The sequence below is a fragment of the Nerophis lumbriciformis genome, linkage group LG01 (assembly GCF_033978685.3).
Source record: "Nerophis lumbriciformis linkage group LG01, RoL_Nlum_v2.1, whole genome shotgun sequence".
NCBI classification, from domain to species: Eukaryota; Metazoa; Chordata; class Actinopteri; order Syngnathiformes; family Syngnathidae; genus Nerophis; species Nerophis lumbriciformis.
In genome coordinates, this window is record NC_084548.2 from 48474023 (window position 1) to 48497363 (window position 23341).

At 37.5% G+C, this 23341-nt stretch overlaps 1 protein-coding gene across 1 annotated transcript in view; it reads right to left on the minus strand.

Moving 5' to 3' along the window:
• LOC133622449 (metabotropic glutamate receptor 4-like) overlaps positions 1–23341 on the minus strand; it is a 430106-nt gene that overhangs the window by 101744 nt on the left and 305021 nt on the right. The window contains exon 3 of the mRNA XM_061985214.1: positions 22916–23132. Within this exon, the coding sequence (XP_061841198.1) occupies positions 22916–23132 (217 nt within the window). The remainder of the gene's footprint in view (positions 1–22915; positions 23133–23341) is intronic.

The following is a 23341-nucleotide window of genomic DNA, read 5'->3' on the forward strand; positions in this document are numbered from 1 at the left end:
GCATTTGCAAAATATACACAGTGGCACCTCAGTTTTTGTTGTAAAACGTCCGCTGGTAAGCAACATTTGTAGCCATAGCTAGGGCCTTATGTATTAAGCTTGTGTACGTACAAAAACCTGGCGCACGGCCATTTTCATGGCAAAGATGAGATGTATCAAGAGTAAACTTAACGTGGAAATGTGCGGTGCCTCATGCAAACTTCCTGCTTCACGTACGCACATTTCTACAGGCTGTAAATACTTTGGCGACACAGGTGGTCCTTCGGCCTTTGCCAACATTTGATTTCAACAATGTAAAAAGATTGAGGAAAGAACACAAAATTCTCTTTTTCACCAATGCATTTAATGCTTCATATTCATACTAATATTTGTGATTTAACAGTGGCGGGCCGTACGTTTCCCACCTAGGCCTTCAGTGATGTCCGACTTCAATGATTACCTCTCAAAATACTATCATTTATGTCACCACATGACCATTGCTGAAGAAATACTATACAGAAACCCATTTACGCAATACTGAGCATTGAACCAGTTCAACAGTGTACAAAACGGGCTATTTTCTGGCGCATTTAAAAAACAATAAACCCGCATCAGCAATTAAAAGATATCTTATGTGGTACTGTCAAAATCAAAATTGTAAAAAACATTAAATGTGAAAAAACCCACATCTCCTAATGTTTTACGTATCATTGCAGCAAATATCTTTTCAAATGGGGTGACTTTCTTCCACTCACTCCTCTTTTGTTCGCTCGAAACACGAGAAAGAAGCACCTCCTACTGACTCCTACTGAATTCTGGCTGCAGATCTCTGGGACATGATTTTCAATATGATTTGCGTTTTCATAAGGGGGTGCGGTCTGGGCACGCCCAGCCAAGAAAACATCCTGGATCAATTCCACGTTGTTTGCAATGCAACAAAGAAATGGGCTTGGATTCATGACTGCATCGCGCACACGTTAATACATCTCAATTTTTTCTTGCGTACACTGTTCTGGATTTGAACGTACGCCATGTTTTAGTAGGAAATCCACACAGCTCCTATTACATGAGACCCTTTCCCTGGGGTAGACTGACGAAAATGTGACTGCCAATGTATTCGCACCACGAATACTGAAGTTTTTGGACAGCTGCTCTTCCTTCTGAGCCACGCCATGCCTACAAAAAGCAGCAAAAGGCTGAAATTGTCACGGCCTGGGCGCACTGGAGTGCGCAGTCATCTGTGGGCTGCGCTGAGCGCACAGGCGGCTGCATTCAATCAGCAATCAATCAGCACTCTACACACCTGTCACTGATGAGCTTCATGGGCTTCTTAAGCCAGTGCAAACCTGCGTTCCGGGCCAGAACGTAGCGACCTGTTCCAGTACAGTAAGCCAACTTATCTAGCTCTATGCACACTCTCTCTCTCTCTCTGTGTTTCTCCCCCTCCGTGTTCATTTGTATCGTTTCCCTTGTCGCCTTCCAGCAGCATTCTTCCGTTCCCGTGTCACGAGCAGTGTGTCTTGTCTCCCCGTATTCCATCTGGTTCTCTGGCTGCCTCTTGGATCTTGACCTCCCGCCTGGACACAGACTCTGACACCTCGCTCCTGCTCTTGACCTCACGCCTGCCCACGGACCTCCGAGCTTGCCTTGCCCCCTTGGACTTCCGCACCTCGCTCAACCGACCGGTAACACTCAACAGCTAATCACTACACATAGTCGCACAACACACACATTTGGGTTAGTTTCCCACTCTATACTTATGTAAATATAAATGAATAGAGCTAAAACGACGTCTCTGCATTCTGTGCCGTCGTCTTCCCTCTGTACCGTAACAGAAATATCTGAAGGCAAATTAAATTGATAAATACATATCACCCTTACCTTTTGTTGATTGTTTTTGCAAAGAGCAAATAGTGGGGCGGATGGGAGGCCCATGTGAGGGGACACCAACTTAAAATTCTCAGCTTTACAGTTTATTACGTGCAATATTTGGCCATACCATAACCAATATACTGTAGTATAGCAACACCTATGCAACAAAAATAAATACACATTTTTGTCGAAAACCAAATCATAAAAGTGGGACGTAGAAAAACCAATGTGTCACCGTATTATTGTATTTTTATTACTACCTTAATCGTGGATTGTTTATTATATATCATGCACTTATTAAGGCTGTTAAACAAATAAAATAGTTGATCTCGATTAATCACATTGTCCGTCGTTAATTCATAATTAATCGTGATTATTCGATGATAGATAGAAGCTAATCTTTAATAAGTGTACCTTAGACAAATCATTTTTAAGTTTTAACACTATCACATGGACCCTTTGTTTGCATTATGCAAATACAAAGAAACATTTTTTATCCTATTTTTCCCCCTTAGAAGATGGTAACTGGTATGTACAGATTAAACACAAGAGGTGAACAGATATGTTGAGACACAGACAAGAGGTAGGATTATATTACATTAATTATGCTCCTTCATACTCATTTTTGGACATGTTGAACCTTTCATGTGATGTACATGATGTAACTTTCTCAAGCATATTTTAAATAAACGAAACAATTACCGTTACCTGGATGTCATAGTCATAGTTATACCTAAACTTGTTTTTTTTATTAAGTACTGTGACTCATTTAAACTGTTGTATGTTTGTCAATAGCTTGTTGCTTCAACACTACTGAGGTTAAAATACTACTGAGGTTAAAATGCATTGTGTAATACATTAATACTGAAAATATACCAATGCCGTACATTATTGCATTGTAGAATTTTTTAGTTTTTTTATTAATTTGTGTGTTAAATGTGTGTAATGTTCTTTTGCCAACACTCCCAATGCCCCCTACTACAGTAGATAAACTAGTGATAGGATTTAAGTTGTATACAAGTAACTGTAAAAACAAACAACCAATTGTTGAAGCTTCAGATGTTACTAATACAAACATAATGATAAGCGTGTGTTTATAATAATTTTACGGAGCATTTATAGGCCTAACACATTATTACACTTCCAGTTGTTGATATTACAATATTTAGTAGAATTTATTGTAAAAAAAGGCAAATACAGAATAGCTCAAAGCGTTTTGAGGCTGTTGTTGGGTTTATCCCTGCTTCTCTGGCTAATGTAACCCAAGGTTTCATGTGCACACATCTTCCAAGTGCAAGGTCAAAATAACAAAATACTTTTTGTTCACCTTGAATTTCGCCGCTGGCAAGCCTCAGGAAGTCTCCTGCTGAGGCCAGAGAAAGAGCATATCCATGATAAAGCAAGTCAATTGTTCTGAGGTGAATTATCTTTTGTTCAGTTGTTAACCTGTCAAAATGTTTCCCGAAACACTTATGCTCTCAAAGTAAATTGTGTATTTTTAAGTCCAGTGTGCTATTATTCAAAATATTATTATTTTACAAGTCAAACTTTTTGTATTTGTAAGTACTTATTTTTAGAGGCTTTCCAATACAACTTTTTCCACTTTTGATACAATACCGATATTGGCAGCCTTGCGTATCGGCCGATGCCGATATCAATCTGATACGATATCAGCACATATCATAATTTATACATTTATTATTTTTTAGTATGGAAACGGTTTAATCGAGTAAAATACTAGGTAGGTGTGAAAAACACTAACCAGACTTATGTTTATGTTTTATGTTTTTAGAGGTAAGTCTTAGTTTGTTTTTTAGTGACACCAAAAATCCATTTAATTAGGCTCCTTACACAGTAAGATGAATGATGCGGCCACGTTTGTGACTGGATATGTTCTAATAAGCTTCTGCCTTGGAAACTTTGTATCTTCGATTTATGAACGCCTTTATTTGCAACCTTTTTAGTTTATGAACAATAACGTTGCGCCAAATCGTAGAAACGGTAGATCAGCGGGTGTGTGAATTGTTGAATGTGATGTATAATGCAACGCGCTTTGAGTATAATTTCAGGTATAGTAAAGTGCTATATTAATACAAACCTGTGGAGGGGGGCGTGGCCTGCGGGCCTGCAGCGGGACGAGGTGTGCCAGGACCGGCCTCGAAGTCAGCGACCGGTGCGTAGAAGGCCCAGGTGAGCCTTTTTATCTAATCACCTGTCGCCCTGTATAAGCAGCAGCCGGTAGGAGAGAGGTTGTTGGAGCTGGAGCAAGAGCGCGAGTGAGAGCGAGAGCATGGACTCATAGAGAAAGAGAGACAAACAGACAATTGCTGGAAAGCAACCTGAGGACATTATTGTAAAATAAACCTGTGTTGTAACCCTGAATCGGGCTCTCTTGTTGGTGCTTGGTGGCCTGGAGGACCCACTGGAGGGCAATCTCCACAAAATCATTTACCATGTATACTGTATATATAGATACAAACCCCGTTTCCATATGAGTTGGGAAATTGTGTTAGATGTAAATATAAACGGTATACAATGATTTGCAAATCCTTTTCAACCCATATTCAATTAAATGCACTACAAAGACAAGATATTTAATGTTCAAACTCATAAACTTAATTTTTTTTTTGCAAATAATAATTAACTTAGAATTTCATAGCTGCAACACGTGCCAAAGTAGTTGGGAAAGGGCATGTTCACCACTGTGTTACATCACCTTTTCTTTTAACAACACTCAATAAACGATTGGGAACTGAGGAAACTAATTGTTGAAGCTTTGAAAGTGAAATGATTTCCCATTCTTGTTTTATGTAGAGGTTCAGTCGTTCAACAGTCCGGGGTCTCCGCTGTCGTATTTTACGCTTCATAATGCGCCACACATTTTCGATGGGAGACAGGTCTGGACTGCAGGCGGGACCAGGAAAGTACCCGCACTCTTTTTTTACGAAGCCACGCGGTTGTAACACGTGCTGAATGTGGCTTGGCATTGTCTTGCTGAAATAAGCAGGGGCGTCCATGAAAAAGACGGCGCTTAGATGGCACCATATGTTGTTCCAAAACCTGTATGTACCTTTCAGCATTAATGGTGCCTTCACAGATGTGTAAGTTACCCATGCCTTGGGCACTAATACACCCCCATACCATCACAGATGCTGGCTTTTCAACTTTGCGTCGATAACAGTCTGGATGGTTCGCTTCCCCTTTGGTCCGGATGAAACGATGTCGAATATTTCCAAAAACAATTTGAAATGTGAACTCGTCAGACCACAGAACACTTTTCCACTTTGCATCAGTCCATCTTAGATGATCTCGGGCCCAGAGAAGCTGGCGGCGTTTCTGGATGTTGTTGATAAATGGCTTTCGCTTTGCATAGTAGAGTTTTAACTTGCACTTACAGATGTAGCGACAAACTGTATTTAGTGACAGTGGTTTTCTGAAGTGTTCCTGAGCCCATGTGGTGATATCCTTTAGAGATTGATGTCGGTTTTTGATACAGTGCCGTCTGAGGGATTGAAGGTCACGGTCATTCAATGTTGGTTTCCGGCTATGCCGCTTACGTGGAGTGATTTCTCCAGATTCTCTGAACCTTTTGATGATATTATGGACCGTAGATGTTGAAATCCCTAAATTTCTTGCAGTTGCACTTTGAGAAACGTTGTTCTTAAACTGTTTGACTATTTGCTCACGCAGTTGTGGACAAAGGGGTGTACCTCGGCCCATCCTTTCTTGTGAAAGACTGAGCATTTTTTGGGAAGCTGTTTTTATACCCAATCATGGCACCCGCCTGTTCCCAATTAGCCTGCACACCTGTGGGATGTTCCAAATAAGTGTTTGATGAGCATTCCTCAACTTTATCAGTATTTATTGCCACCTTTCCCAACTTCTTTGTCACGTGTTGATGGCATCAAATTCTAAAGTTAATGATTATTTGCAAAAAAAAAAATGTTTATCAGTTTGAAAATCAAATATGTTGTCTTTGTAGCATATTCAACTGAATATGGGTTGAAAATGATTTGCAAATAATTGTATTCCGTTTATATTTACATCTAACACAATTTCCCAACTCATATGGAAACGGGGTTTGTACATTATAGTGTCTTCATGTTTACATTGATTCTTATGAGGAACTCTGTGTCACGGCCCAGGTGCACCTCAGTGCGCATTCATCTGTGCGCTGCGATGGGCACACCTCCAGGAGCGCGCCAGGCAAGAGGCTGCATTCAATCATCAGCAATCAACGCTTCTGTCGCTGATGAGAAGACCTGCCTTCTTAAACCAGCGACCTGTTCCTGTACAGTAAGCCAAATATCTACAAGCTATATGCATACTCTCTCTCTGTGTTTCTCCCCCCTCCGTGTTGATTGGTCTCGTGTCACCTTTGTCATCTTCCAGCAGCAAACATCCGTTCCCGCGTTACGAGCGGTGTGTCTCGTCTCCCTGTGTTCCCCTCTGGCTCTCTGATTGCCCCTTTTGGATTCCAACCTCCCGCCTGGACACGGACGTTGACGCCTCTCTATTGCCCTCGACTTCCTGCCTGCTCACAGACCTCCGATCCAGCCTTGCCCTTCTTGGACTTCCGTCTCTCGCTCAACACTACTGGTAACACACTACAGTTAATGTCCACACATAGTCGCACACTACACACATAGTTTGGATTATTTACACACTTCATTTATTATTTATATATATTTGTATGTATATAAATAAATAAAGAGCTAAACGACGTCCCTGCTGTCTGTGCCGTCTTCTTCCCCTGTACACACGTACTACTCTGCTTCACTATACGAACCTTTCGGTTTACGAACCATGTTGAAGAACCAATTTAATTCGTACATCAAGGTTCCACTGTATTCCTTTTTTAAGCATCACTCATGAAATGTATGTTTTTGAATGATTTCTTTTGATATTTTGCTCACGTCAAAAGGTGCAAGCTCCGCCGCCACTTCACTTTGAATATTTGCATAATCTCCCTGTCAGTCGCGTGACGGCGTGCACTGATTTTTCCCTCCTCCTTAACCCCAACTGGCATTTCAATTTGATGTATTAATTTATAGCAAGAATGATCTGTCAGCTTCCACATTTTTGATGTTGAAATAATGTCTGTGGAAAGAGCATACACACAAAAAAGTTAAGCGAACCACTACATTTTCGACCGCAATGAGTTTAACTTCAAGGGTCATAGGAGGCAGCAGTACCCACTGAAAGTATCCCACTTGTTTTCATGAGGTGAGAGTAAAGTGACACATCAGTTGCTATTGCAGCACACGTGTGTGTGTGTGCTCTCTAAGGACACTGGAGGCACGACGGCCTTTCAAAGAGAAGCTCATACCGAGAAGGATCCACTGAGGAACATGAACTCGTGCAGAGAAAACAAGGCACGATCTCAAGGGCGAGGCATCAAATAGGAAAAATGTTTTATCTCATCTTCTTAATGACACTGGAGTCTTAATCCCACAGGGTGTTTTCATTGATGTTGCAATGGTAAGTGTCCACATGAAAATGTAACCTTTTTAAAACCATAAAATATAGAATAGTTCAGTAGAAGTCATGTAAGGACAAAATGCTTGTGTCTTTTAGATGTTTTTTTTTCCCTTCTCTGGCTCTCCCTGTAGTTTTGAAGTGTAAAAAAAAAAAAAAAAAAAAAATATATATATATATATATATATATATATATACATATATATATATATATACATATATATATGTATATATATATATATATATATATATATATATATATATATATATATATATATATATATATATATATATATATATGTATATATATATATATATATATATATATATATATATATATGCTGTAAACATATATATATATATATATATGTATGTATATATATATATATGTATATATATATATATATATATATATATATATATATATATTTTTTTTTTTTTTTTTTTTTTTTTTTTAATACTCTATATTTTGACTGCATCTTCTATTTTTTAGCACTTCTATATGGAGTCTTCTAAAAGATATAAGTTAGAACTATACGCTACTTTGTATTAGAAAAGGCATCAGCGGAAGATGCATGTACATGTACGAGCCAGTCTGCTTCACGGCAAGAGTATAAAGAAAAAGAAAGAACTTATTGACTACAAAATCGGATTCACGCAAAATGGATGGATGGGACACATGAAGATATCAGCTGACGTCACCAATGAAAAGAATGACATAAATTGGGCAAATTCTAAATGGCTCGTTTGGAGGAAGTATGAAGAAAGGCAAGATTGATTTATAAATATCATGGGACTTATGCGGATCCCAAATACACAAAAACAGGTAGGTCCCCTTTAAAGTAAACTTGGTTTTACGTGCAGTAAAACATATGTTTATACACACAACTGAACGCCACTCTAAGTAGTAAGTAGGACCGCTTAAACAACTGCCTGGGCTACCAATCGTATAAACCATTGTCCTTCAAAACAAAATCCAATGAGCATATTGCTTTGAAACATTCTAATGCTGTGATGTGTTGATACAAAAAAGTGAAGACAAATACATAAGAGTCAACCAGCCAACATTCTTATATTTTTAAGTTGGTATCTAAACCATAATTGATATTTTATTGTGTTGTATTCCTTTTCAGCGTATGGAAGCTTTGCACATTTAAAAATAACTTCTGTTAAGTTTGCACAAGGTTGTATAATAGACAAGGTTGTGTAAGAGGAGACTTAAGGTAACTTCCCAGAAACATTAAATGTTTACAACCTCGTGTGAGACTTTGGCAGTCACCATGTTGCCACAGGTGCTTGAAATCCTTGAAAATGTCTTCACAAACAAGTTGGAAAGGGTTTTGGTTTTTTTAGATTCTACTCATAAAAACACATCTGTTTCAGGGACATGCAGTCAGGGGAAACAAGTTAATAATGACAAATAATCTTAAAGTAAAAACAAATACCAATATTTGTTAATTGAACTGTGTTATAATTGTGTTTTCTGTATGATTCGGAATCCCAAACGTAAAGGAAGTATGAATAGCTGATATGTGCACATTTCCTGAACATATATAGGGCTAAAATGAGGCTGCCACAAGTCATTTCTCTCCGCTTTAGTTTGCCAAGCAATATTTCCCTGTTAGTGCACTGCACTCAGCAATGATAACACTGAGGAGACAAGGCCGCTTCTGTCAGTATATCGCTAATATAGCAGAACACAGTTTGCCTAATGGGCACCTATGATGAGTTGCCTTTTTTTATTTGAAAAAAATGTTTTTACTGTGTTGGATACTGGTATTAAAAAAATGTCAACATGTCAAATCATAAGATTCAAGCATTTGGGTATGACCTTGCAGGATTGCACAACGTCTTGGATGCCTCTGCTCGCAGGGATTTGCAGTCTGGCTACATTGTGATGTCACAGCAAGGTGGATGTACTTATTTGGACAGTATGTATAGCTATCAGCCAGAAAGGAAGAAGCTCTGTATGAGGCCAGCTAAGTTCAGGGAAACACAAGAAATGGTAGGATTGTTTTAATCTAATATTGCCATGCCCATAATAATAACGACATGTGACATTCAGTGACATAAATTCTGCTAAAAACTGCATTTTTTATGCAGCTCTGTATTAATCGGAGAGTGTGCAGGTGTACCTAATGTAGTGACTGGGTGAATCTATACACTGTTTATGAAGGTTATTTTCAACTGTGGTTGGAATATTAATAGCGATGACGTAAGTCTTCAAAATATATATTTAGTAGTGTACATTTTTAAAAGATTATTATGATACTTTTGGAGAGGATGGAGTGTGGCTTATTTTGCAATCTGGGAACGCCTCCACAAACAATTAGAAAGTAGGTTATAAATGTGACTGTGGAGCAAAATATATGCAACATATACACCAAAGTACATCCAATACATAATATGCAGTCTAAAATGAAGTGTTTTAAATATGGAATAAAATCATCATAGGGCTTCTTTAAAGTACCATCCATCCATCCATTTTCTACCGCTTATCCCCTTCGGGGTAGCGGGGAGCACTGGAGCCTATCTCAGCTACAATCGGGCGGTAGGCGGGGTACACCCTGGACAAGTCGCCATCTCATCGCAGGGCCAACACAGATTAACAAGTAGAGTGGAAAAACAAGTTGCCTCTCTATTGAAGCAATTATCATATATATCTGGTTTATGACACCGAAAGGCTTATAAAGTTTGCGAGTAAGTAGATATGTATCAATCTTACGGAGATTCCTGTTCCGTTTTGAGAGATAATGAGGAAGCCAGTCAGATGATCACGTGACGTAGAAGTAGGAACCACAGATCCTCTACCCACCAAAATCAATGCAAATCATGCATACTTTGTGAGAGCCAACAACGATTACTTTGGGAAAAATTATGATCCAGAACCTAATATGTTTGATCTTGAATACAAGGAGGATTATCTACAAGTTTTAGAAGCTCTGTTAAACAAATGCAGCTTTAGTGAAACACAAAGCATCAGTTAAGTTAGTTAAGTTAAGTTAAAGTACCAATGATTGTCACACACACACTAGATGTGGTGAAATTTGTCTTCTGCATTTGACCCATCCCCTTGTTCACCCCCTGGGAGGTGAGGGGAGCAGTGGGCAGCAGCGTTTCCGCACCCGGGAATCATTTTTGGTGATTTAACCCCCAATTCCAACCCTTGATGCTGAGTGCCAAGCAGGCACTCAGCATCAATGGGTAGACTATAACAATGGGTCCCATTGTTATAGTCTTTGGTATGACTCGGCCGGGGTTTGAACTCACAACCTACCGATCTCAGGGCGGACACTCTATCCTCTAGGCCACTGAGTAGGTTAAATATGGATCAGGTAGCAGTATTGCAAAGTGCTAGTCAAGAAATACAAGCTATGATCATAACAAAACGATAGCTTACTGTACAATGTCTGCTCTTACTTTGATGACGACTGACAGGATGTCTATATCTTCCCGTTTAGATGAAGAATTAATCATGATGCACACGAAGGTTTAACAAGGAAAAGTCTCCCTGCAGAGACTGTCTTCAGTTGTGTGTGTTTGTCTCCATCTCCAGGTATACATTGAATTTCACAGATGAACATGCAACTTCTGGATTTATTGCTAAATTCTCCTAATATCCAGATGAGAGGCATGATTTATAATTTAGACTAACTATGAGGAGCCAAGACGTGACGATGGGGCTTTGATTGATTGATTGAGACTTTTATTAGTAGGTTACACAGTACAGTACATATTCCGTACAATTGACCACTAAATGGTAACACCCGAATAAGTTTTTCAATTTGTTTAAGTCGGGGTCCATAGGGGCAGTGTTAATATTGATGACTAGAAATGTTTGTCTTCGTTATCGTCAACGACGTATTTTCCCTTGACAAAATTAGGACGATAACTAATGAAAACAAAAGCACGTTGACTAAAACAATGACAAAATTAATATGGATGCACTTCCCCTTTTTCCGTGGTACACAACAGAACCACTTGTAAACCCTGTGGATTTTTTTCACCGTTAAAAATACAACCAACTTGAAGCGACATCTGCAGACTAACCATCGGGACGTCTACGCAACATACTGTACTGAACTACTGTCACTATTAAAGACGGTAGAGCAGGAGCAAGGTCGCTTACATGTCCGCATGTTAGCATATACGGATGCATTTATCAAAATGCATCTGTTTATGCTAAGTTATGCAAAGTTGATTTATTAAGTTGTACAGTAATTTTAACAAACTAATATAAATGGCATCAAGACAACTTCAAAGATGCGTTATCCTATATGTTTTAGTCGACCAAATTTACTGTAATTTTAGTCGACTAGGAATTTAGTCGACTAAAACTACATCAATTTAGATAACTAAAATATGTCTTAAAAAAAACATACACTTTCATCAGAAGACCATTACTACAACTAAATTAAAAACTGCTGCCAACATTAACATTGCGATGCGGGAGCAGAAGGACATCCCAGCCAGCTCACAGTAAAGGCAGCAGAGGGCTACTTAGCTGTTTGAATAATTGCGACGCAAAAAATAGTTTATCTGCGTTAGTGCTTATAATAACAACATTGTTAATATTTGGTTAATATTTAGGTCACGATATGTACATAGAGTATTGTTGCCGGGTTTTGAATGGTTATTTAGAGGGTTTTGTCAGCGAAATGGAGAGCCCCATTATTAGCTGACTTTTTATGTATTTATTTATTTACGACTTGGAATGCATAAAAAACAAAGACATATGTGAACATGTCTTATGTAAGGATTGTGACTGACAGACAGCACATATCTGTCTATTTGTTTGCGTATTTCCAGTATGACTGATCTGACACTATGGTCAAAGTGCAGAAGTGTAGGATCTCCGGAAATAGCTGAAGGTATTTGGAGCGGAAAATGAAAAATGGCTGACTGAATTTCTGGCATTTTGTGATGTTTTGACAATGTTTTTTACATACTTTTCGGATTGTAAATACGATTGGATATGGTTTAATGGATGCAATGAAACACAATTAAGAATATAAAGTCAACTTGTTTTCCCACTCTACTGGCACTTTAATCATTTACATGTAAACAATGTATAATATGCTGATGATACATTCTTGTTGTTACTGAACACAAATAACCTAACAGTTACTAACTATATAAAGGTAAACTATGTGGAATGGAAAAGTATGTAAAAAAAGACAAAGAAAATTGTATTGAGTAAAAACCAACCAATTCCTCACATAATCCTTGTAGTACAGATGGCAGACCTAAAGGACATGTATCAAATATGGAATATCTTGGTCAGCTACAGTTTCAAAATGGAATAACTTAAAATGAAATAAAAAATGGGCATTGAAATTGTATCAAAACTACTAACATCACAACATTTTAATATTGAAACAAGAAAAAAACAATGGGGCAGGACACGGACAAGGGTTTGTGCATGTGCCTCACGATAAAAAGGTAATGCTTTTGATCCCCGGGCTCCGGGTGTTTCTGTGTGGAGTTTGCATGTTCTCCCCGTGACTACTCCGGCTTCCTCCCACCTCCAAAGACATGCACCTGGGGATAGGTTGATTGACAACACTAAATTGGTTCTAGTGTGTGAACATGAGTGTGAATGTTGTCTGTCTATCTGTGTTGGCCCTGCGATGAGGTGGCGACTTGTGCACGATGTACCCAGCCCTCCACCCGAATGCAGCTTGGATATGCTCTCTCGCGACCCCGACAGGAACAAATGGTAAAAAATGGATGGAAAAAAGAAATGTTAAAATGCTGTTTGTGCTCCACACTACTGCATGGTTCCCAAAAATGGACCTTACTAAAACCCTATCAAGTAAACTACAAGCATTTGAGTTCTGGTTAAAACCAACAATGTTAAAAGTGTCTCTAAAAAATATTACTGCTCACAATTAAAACGTGGAACCTAACATTTTGGCCATACAATCAGGAAATTTGGTATACAAAGACAGCTGATAGAAGGCAAGATCGATGGAAAGAGAGGAAGATGGGAAGCCCAAAGCAACATGGACTAATTAAAAAAAAATGGTAAACTGGGTTATACTTGTATAGCGCTTTTCTACTTTCAAGGTAATCAAAGCGCTTTGACAATATTTCCACATTCACCCATTCACACACACATTCACACACTAATGGCGGGAGCTGCCATGCAAGGCCCTAACCACGACCCATCAGGAGCAAGGCTACCAAGATTAAATAGAGCACACGATCAACAGGAATGGCGATCCATTGTATTCAACCTGCAGACTGCAGCTAAAACATGAGAGAGAAATAGTTGCCATAAATGTACTCAAGTAAGAGTACTGTTACTTTCGAATAAAATGACCCGAAAAGTAAAAGTAAAAAGTAGTCATAAAAATAAATACTTGAGTAGGAGTAATTAGTGAATGAACTACTTAAATACTGAGTAACTGGTGGGGAACTTCTGATGTATTATATTTTAATCAGACTGTGTACGTCAAATCAGTGGCGTGTGGCGGGGTTCAAGGCAGGTGAGGCCCTTTGGAGGATTTTTTTTTTATTGAATTCCATATGATCTCATTAATGTTAACAAAGGCTGCTCATTAGGAAGATAAACCAGAAAATAAATAACTTTCATAAAAATGTAATCAATATTTCTTAGTCACATGTGTTTACTTTTATAAAATTAAAAACTAGTTTCCATAATCTCATTCCTTTTTAAAACATGTCCGAAAAGAAGCGGTAAGAAGAAAAGCTTAATTTCCGACCCCTTTTCCAATTCATATCAATTTATTATATATATATATATATATATATATATATATATATATATATATATACTGTATATACATACACGTTAGATCAGGAAAAAACACACAGGCTATTTCATCCCTACACGCCTATTTTGTAGGAAACCTGGGAAACAGGCTTGTATGGATGAAATAGCTGAATTAATTATTGATTAAGAGAACTGCAGTGAATTAATTCTTTATGCAGCAGTTCTCTTAATAGTTAAAGGCCTACTGAAACCCACTACTACCGACCACGCAGTCTGATAGTTTATACATCAATGATGAAATCTTAACATTGCAACACATGCCAATACGGCCGGGTTAGTTTACTAAAGTGCAATTTTAAATTTTGCGCGATATATCTTGCTGAAAACGTCTCGGTATGATGACGTCAGCGCGTGACGTCGCGGATTGTAGAGGACATTTTGAGACAGCATGGTGGCCAGCTATTAAGTTGTCTGTTTCATCGCAAAATTCCAGATGATAGTCAAGCTTTACCATTGGCCTGTGGAGAACTGGGACAACAGAGACTCTTACTAGGAGGACTTTGAGTTGGATGCGCAGACACGGTACCGTGAGTACGCTTCCAAACATTTGATCGCTTGCCCGTACGTGCATGCCGCTATGTGCATGTCACGTACGGAACTTTGGGGACTTTGGGGAAATATATGTGCTGTATGAACTTTGGGGAGATTAACGGTACTGTGGGCTGTGGGATTGAGTGTGTTGTGCAGGTGTTTGAGTTGTATTGGCGGGTTATATGGACGGGAGGGGGGAGGTGTTTGTTATGCAGGATTAATTTGTGGCATATTAAATATAAGCCTGGTTGTGTTGTGGCTAATAGAGTATATATATGTTTTGTGTTTATTTACTGTTTTAGTCATTCCCAGCTGAATATTAGGTCCCACTCGCCTCTCACAGCATCTTCCCTATCTAAATCGCTCCCACTGCCCTCTAGTCCTTCGCTCTCACTTTCCTCATCCACAAATCTTTCATCCTCGCTCAAATTAATGAGAAAATCGTCGCTTTCTCGGTTCAAATCGCTCTCGCTGCTGGTGGCCATGATTGTAAACAATGTGCAGATGTGAGGAGCTCCACAACCTGTGACGTCACGCTACTCGTCTGCTACGTCCGGTAGAGGCAAGGCTTTTTTATCAGCGACCAAAAGTTGCAAACTTTATCGTCGATGTTCTCTACTAAATCCTTTCAGCAAAAATATGGCAATATCGCAAAATGATCAAGTATGACACATAGAATGGACCTGCTATCCCCGTTTAAATAAGACAATCGCATTTCAGTAGGCCTTTAAGTAAGTTATGATTCACCTACTGAGTTGAATCATATCTCCCAATACTGATTTAGTGTGTGTGGTGACAATACCACAGCACCTCCTAGTATCCTTTTTCCTTTATTTAAAGTCTGATTAACAAGAATAATGAGTTCACACTTACATTAACTGCACTACACAAGCTGTATATTCTTATAGAATATAGAAACTAATGGTGTAAAAAAAATAATTATATTGGCGATATTGGAACAAACAACGACCTCAGCGAGCAGCACTGGGTGCTGACTTGCTTACGCATTAAAGCAGACAGGAAATAATCGCTTATGCACAAAAAAAAAAAAACGTGGCACTGCCTTGTCTGTTTTCTAAGGATGTATTTATTCAGTGCACTCAGGACATAGCGCACCGAACAAAAATCTTGTTAGTTCGCATATGTCCTAAGCCAGGCCTGTACAATTATTTTGACTCGTGGGCCAAATTTAGAGGAAGAAAATGTGTCTGGGGCCGGAATATCTATTTTTAGGAACACTAATACAAAACCTCACAATAATGTCTGATTGAATTCTAAAAACGTTATGACAGACCGCCTTAAAAAAACGGAATGGAATTTTTAATATTTTTACTGAATGAGACACCCATAATGTACAGGAAAATAAAGAATGTGGGATTTACAATATTAACTATGAAGGATAAAACACTGAATATTGACAAATACAATCAAGCGAAAAGCAAAACAAAAATGCAACAAACACAGCAAAATATGAACGTGAAGGGTAAAATAAACCCACCTACAATCTGATATATCACTAAGCTTTATAACTTTGTTGTGAAAATCTCCTTCCGCGTCTGTCCCTGACACCCACATTTCAGGCTGGCCGCTCTGGAAACACTCTGTGGAAACGCTCCCCACCCACACTGCTTGGTGCCTCGTCTGAGCTGCTCTGACTTAGATTACCATAGTAACTAACTAGATTACCATAGTACCTAATTAGATTACATAGTAATTAGTATATCATGCAAAAGCGCTGATTCCAACCATTGAAATACTTTGTATAGTTCAAAACTTACGGTCATTAGAAAACATCACTGCACATCATAATGGCAGCTACACTTTCCATTTTAAACATCTAAAAAAAATTATTTGGGAACGTCCGGCGGGCCATATTGAAAAGCTCAATGGCTGCGGCCCCCGGGCCTTAATTTGCCGAGATCTGTCCTCAGCAGACAGGAACCTCTGAAGTGGTAGCTACTGTATATATCAGCTTCCTGCACTGAAGAAAATGTTTTAAAAAACATTTGTAATCTTACAAAAAATACATTTATAACACAGTATAATGAAAAAATATAAACATTTTTTGGATCAATTACAGTATTTTAATGTATTTATTTTTCTTCAAAACAAGAGATGCTCTGCATCACCTACCTACCCTGACCCCATGTACATGTGTCAAATAGACCAAACTATAAAACAGGGCATGAGCTTGCAGGTGCTTGTCACTGCCATTCTTCTACGTTGTACAAAACAATCCCACAAAGCAGCTGACAGACTTTTAAAACTAAAAGAAAATGAGCAGGACTTTTATAAACAAAGAAACAGCTGTTTCCTCAAAGATAAGCACATCAAATCCGCTTGCAAATAGAGGTAAGACCACAAATGGTTTTACGTTGTATTTCAAACATAATAAATGGGATTGAGGTTTTCGAAAACAACGTTTTTACCGAAAGTGAAATATTATTATCTTCTTCTTATCCTCATATTAAAAACATGTATCAACATTAATTAGAGTACAAAACATTTAGATAAAAAAATGTGTCAGTGCCTCACTTGGTGTTAACGTTTAAGATCAAAATTAACCACACATCACCGATGTGTTTGCAGCACGATTTATTGTATTTAATTGTAATGTGGTCAAATAATTGTGAGACAATTCATTATGACAATACCATTCAAACACTGCATTTTTGGGGGATTTACCATATAACTTTAAGCTGTGACACATTGATTTCTCCCTTGAGTGTGACATAAACAGTAAAAATCCCTTGAATTAAGAAGGCCTGGAACTGTAGATAGTCAGCCATCCAAAATTGTTCAACTTCTATTGGCGGTGAAAACATAAGAAGTTTAAAATGTACTTCAGTTGAGCTTGCAGATGGGAACCTCAAAAACATTTACCTTTTGGTGCTCATCCAAAATGATGTTGCAAAATATGCCTGGAAAGTCAAACAACACTTAAGAGTTCACAGTGGGGATGTACGGTATACCGGTATTAGTATAGTACCGCAATACTAATGAATCATTTCCGGTACTATACCGCCTCTGAAAAGTACCGGTACGAATAGCTAAACATGCTTCACTACACACCGTAGCTCACCGGCGTCAAAATGTAAACAAACGCCATTGGTGGATCGACACCTAACATCCACTGTAATGATAACAAGTACAGTAGCGTATCGATTCGATACTACCATGATTATGTCGATATTTTTTGGCATCACAATATCTTCTTTCGTTTTTTTTTTAAATTTATATTATGTTTATAAACTCAGAAAATATGTCCCTGAACACATGAGGACTTTGAATATGACCAATGTATGATCCTGTAACTACTTGGTATCGGATTGATACCCAAATCATCCAAAACTAATGTAAAGTATCAAACAACAGAAGAATAAGTGATTATTACATTTTAACAGAACTGTAGATAGAACATGTTATGAGAGAAAGGAAGCAGATATTAACAGTAAATTAACAAGTAGATTAATAATTCCTTTTCTACCACTTGTCTTTAATCAGTTTGACAAAATATTAGAAAATTACACAATATGTTACTGCATACGTCAGCAGCTAAATTGGGAGCCTTTGTTTGCTAACTTACTAATAAAAGACAAGTTGTCTTGTATGTTAACTATTTTATTTAAGGACAAACTTGCAATAAGAAACATATGTTTAATGTACCCAATAATGCAATTTTTTTGTGGTCCCCTTTATTTAGAAAAGTACCGAAAAGTATCGAAAAAATATTGGTATCGGGACAACACTAGTTCACAGTAAGATTTTATCAATGTAGCGGGAAGTCAACTTGTGTGTTCTTTTCCTTTGGCCTTTTGCTACCATAGAAAGTGAAAGTGAAGAGGAAAATGTGATTAGGACCATGGAACAGGCTACAACTCACATCAACATTGGGGAAAGCTGTAGTTGTTCATTACTATATGAGCAAAACATCTGCTGGGTTGCAACCATGTAGCATTGAGACATTTCTGAATTTGACTTGAGGGCCAAGCGTTCAATAACTATAGTCCACCGGCTGCCCTGATGTCGGAGTATTTCAAAAGTTCAGAGAGGAATATACAACCAGGGACAAGCGGTCGAAATGAATGGATGTGTGATGGAATGGATTGTACAGTCTGAAGAAAAAATACATTTCACAAGATTTAAAAGACTCAACATCACCAAAGCGAACCTTTCAAGCTATCTGGTTGACAGAATGTCTTTCCAGGCTCACAAGCAGCAGCAGTACAAAAGTATGGAGACACATCGTTTCTTTACACACAGTTGGGTCCATGGATTAAGCATTAAGCCATGAAAGACAATGTTGGACTTATTTGTGCACCGGGAAATAACCTATTTGATGAATGTTGTGTGATTGTTTATTATCCGTGTTGTCAAGCAATTCACTTATAACATTTATAATATACAGAGGTGGGTAGTAACGCTATACATACTGTATACTCTGTTACATTACTTGAATACATTTTTGGTTAATTTGTTCTTGTCAGAGTAGTTTTAATGCAAAATACTTTTTGTGAAGAAGAAATTAGACTTTTACTAGGTTACATTGACAATAGCTACATTTAGTTTAACTTGTTGATTTCTGCTTGCAAATACTCATAATCTTTTGACGAAGAGACACTTCTTCCAGCGGACGCTGTCAATTGACTGTTTCACCAGGTGACATTTGACTCCATTTCACCACTCAAACGGAGACAAGAGGTAACTGCAATGCTTGTAAACAATGCAAAAATACTAGTGCGGATGTGGTCGTGGCAGCAGCCATCAACATGTCTTTATTGATTGCCTGCCCTTTAACAAACAATATCCATAGCGTTTTTCTAAATTGACTTATGAAACACACCATCTGGGGAGTCTAATTTGTTGACACAGAATTAGGTTACGAATCACTTCCCTAAATGTCAATGCTACAATGTAATTAACAAAGTCTGTTGTATTTTGGACTGATGCCTTTTGGCTCAAATATGTATATATATTTTTTACACATTTGTATAAAAATCATGTCAGCTAGGTTTAAGTGCCATTACAATCGTGGATAGAGTATGCAGATTTATTAGATATGCTCCCTTGACATACACAAAGCAGATGAAAAAAAAAAAAACATGTCCCAGGATTCTGCTTGAAGAAGGATTGGATGCAATTGACAGACTCAAGCAGAACAAGAGTCCTGGACCTGATGGGAACTGTGGAGAGGTAAGGTAATACAGGTTGGTGGTGAGATGATGCAAAGGAAATTACCACACTGCTCGGAATGGTTGAATCTCTGTAGAAATAGTAAATATACAACTTGGAAAGGGGGTCTCATGGAATGCACTAGCTAGAAAACCCTCTAATTGCTAAATCACACGTGCAAAGTCATTCTCTTGGTCATGCTAGAAACGGCTAAAGTCCCACATTGATCCTTTTCTGGCTGAGGAGCAAGCGGGCTACCGCAGGGAAAGGAGCTCTGCAGATCAAATGCTAATTCTGAAATTCCTCGCCGAGAAGACGAGTAGAAAGAACCGTAATGTCTTTTGATATTCTGTACATTACGTGTTGTACGAATCAAAAGTATTTATTATGCTGCATGACAATGTTGACACTTAAAATTATTTATTTTGTAATAAAGTGTAATATTGCAAGACGATCAACTTGCTAACTGTCTGGATACAATATATATATATATATATATATATATATATATATATATATATATATATATATATATATATTTAATCAATCAAGCTGTATTGTAGATTGCAACGTCCAAGTAGACATACAATCACATACAGTACATAAAACCAACACAATACAGTATAAAAGGCATTATCACATACTATTAAAAACAGTGCTTGTGCATATTCAAGTTTCCCTGCTCTTCAGGGGATTTTATGAATAAAATCCCCTGAAGAACAGGAAAACTTGTGAAACAGGCTTGTAGGGATGAAATAGCCTCTGTGTTTTTTCCTGACCTAACGCATATTCCGTTCTACCCCGGTATTGAGCACTGTATAACAAATAAACCACAGAAACCTCGACTACATATATATATATATATATATATATATATATATATATATATATATATATATATATATATATATATATATATATATATATATATATATATATATATATGCATACATACATACATACATACATAAATATATATATATATATATATATATATATATATATATATATATATATATATATACAGTATGTATACAGTATATATATATACATATATATATATATATGCATACATACATACATACATACATACATAAATATATATATATATATATATATGCATACATACATACATACATACATAAATATATATATATATATATATATATATATATATATATATATATATATATACAGTATGTATACAGTATATATATATATATATATATATATATATATATATATATATATATATATATATATATATATATATATATATATATATTTATCGGCACATCCTCTTTACTGATGTTTTCCTTCTTGTATTCTCTCACAAATGCTTGAGGGATTGCTGAAAGAGCATGGGAAAATATATTTTATATATTTAATTTATGCTTATAATAATGAACCAAGACAACAAAAAGATGCAATAAATATAAATCAATAATGCAAAAAATAAAAATAATAGTTTTCATTCCTTTGTCCATATTGGCTTTGCAGTGAATTGGTCTCTAGTTCTGACTCCACACCAATCAATTCTGGTCATATAAAGGGTGTGTTCCAAGTAATAAGTTGTCTACCGATGGCTTGAAAACGTATTCATATTATCAATATTTCAATACGTATGACAACTTGTTTATTAAATTAAGGTAGGATGTACACAGGGTAGACAATTTGAGTATCTTAGCAACCTCATGACATAGGCAATGACTGTAGCAAATAATTCAAATGCTGAATGAAGGAGTAGTCTTCCATACCTATATTTAATAATCAAACATAATAATAGATGTATAACACATAATAATAATTATAATAATATTAATAATAATAATAATAACATACAATAAAATAATGAAATATGCATAAATAACTCATTTGTAATCAAATCGTAGCCGCTAAATCGTATTTGAATGTGCGGTGCCCAAAGATTCCAACCCCTATATCTATATCTACAGTATTCTTTATTAGATAATTCTATTTATTAAAAAAAAATGCTGCATTTAGGTATTAGTTCAAAAGGTGAGCAGTTTTATATCTTGACATTTTGCTCCCCCTGCTGCACCAAGGTAACCTGACTCTCGCCAGATCCTTATAGTTCTCTGAGCTCCACACAAGGATCTGGGACTTCTCAATAGGAGATGTATTTCAGAAGGCGGGGCCTTGTAAAAAAAAAAATCATTGTATGTGATTGGATAAACCACTTGTCCGTTATCTTGAATGACGTGCTACTTCAACCACTCACATCGAAATCAACCCTTGACGCTGGGAAATCCAAACCCGGTCGGAAGAAGAGCCAAAACATCCTTGCCACCAATAAATGCCTTCAAAACCGTTCTGTTTATCTTTAAAATAATTAATATTCGATAGATTTGACAAAACCGTCAGCACACGATGCAGCGAGGGCTGCGTGTCGCCATTGTTGTTTGAATCCAACAGTCGCTTCGGCGCTATGTCACATCTATGAAATCCTGGCCGGCGATCCTGATTGGTTCATTATATTTTGCTATCTGGAATGAGTTTGCAATGCCTTCGAGCCCAGATCCTTGTGTGGAGCTCAGCGAACTACAAGGATCTGGTGAGAGTCAGGTTAGCACCAAGGTACGTGAGGGAACAAAATTACCCTAATACCAAGGTACGTCTCGAACCATGAGGATGTCGTACAGTTGCACCCCTAGTACTGTATATAGTACAAAATTAAACATAAATCAGAATTTCATGCCCAGGAAATTGAAATGATTTGGTCAAATCTGTAGAAAACCACACAACACACTGATAAAAACAACCAACGTTGGCATAATTGAAGGCGCTAACAAACATGGAAGACCTTGGAGAAAATGGTTAGATGACATCAAAGAATGGTGCCAGAAGATTGTGGGGCGAAAAGTGGAGTAACATTTGTGGATGACTACATCAACACCCACGGGATATGAAGCCAGTAAGTCAGTACATTTGTATAGTATTATAATGGTGCTGAGAGCTGTGGATAGACCCAGACTGCTCAATGTTTCTAATTTTGTGAGCGCTTATTTCATTTGCGGATGTTGTTTAAAATATTTTGGTCAGATGAAAAAAAAAAGGACTCACCGTCCTCCCGAGACTTTTGAATGAATGCGTCCACACCACTTTCTCCGTAGTTTCCCTCAGAGGCTACAGTAGACACATAGTTCCAACGCATGGCTTTGACGATGTCCACCATGGCCTGGGCCTGGTAAGTGTCCGGAGGCACCACTCGAGAGAAGAAGTCATAACGCGTGTTGTCACTGAGCTCTGGGGCTGTGGAGGCATAGCTCACTTGAGGGATCTGTGAGGGGGTCAGAGAAAAGGGAAATGATCAAAATTAAGATATAAATAATTGTATGCCAATAATAATGCAGACTGCTAGATGCATAGCTCCATATAGTTGTGTAATTAAAATCAGCATCTTGGGTAGTATTCATGTTGGTTTTCTTAGCTGCAATACTCTAAGACAGGGGTTGGCAACCTTTACCAGTCAAAGAGCCATTTTGACCA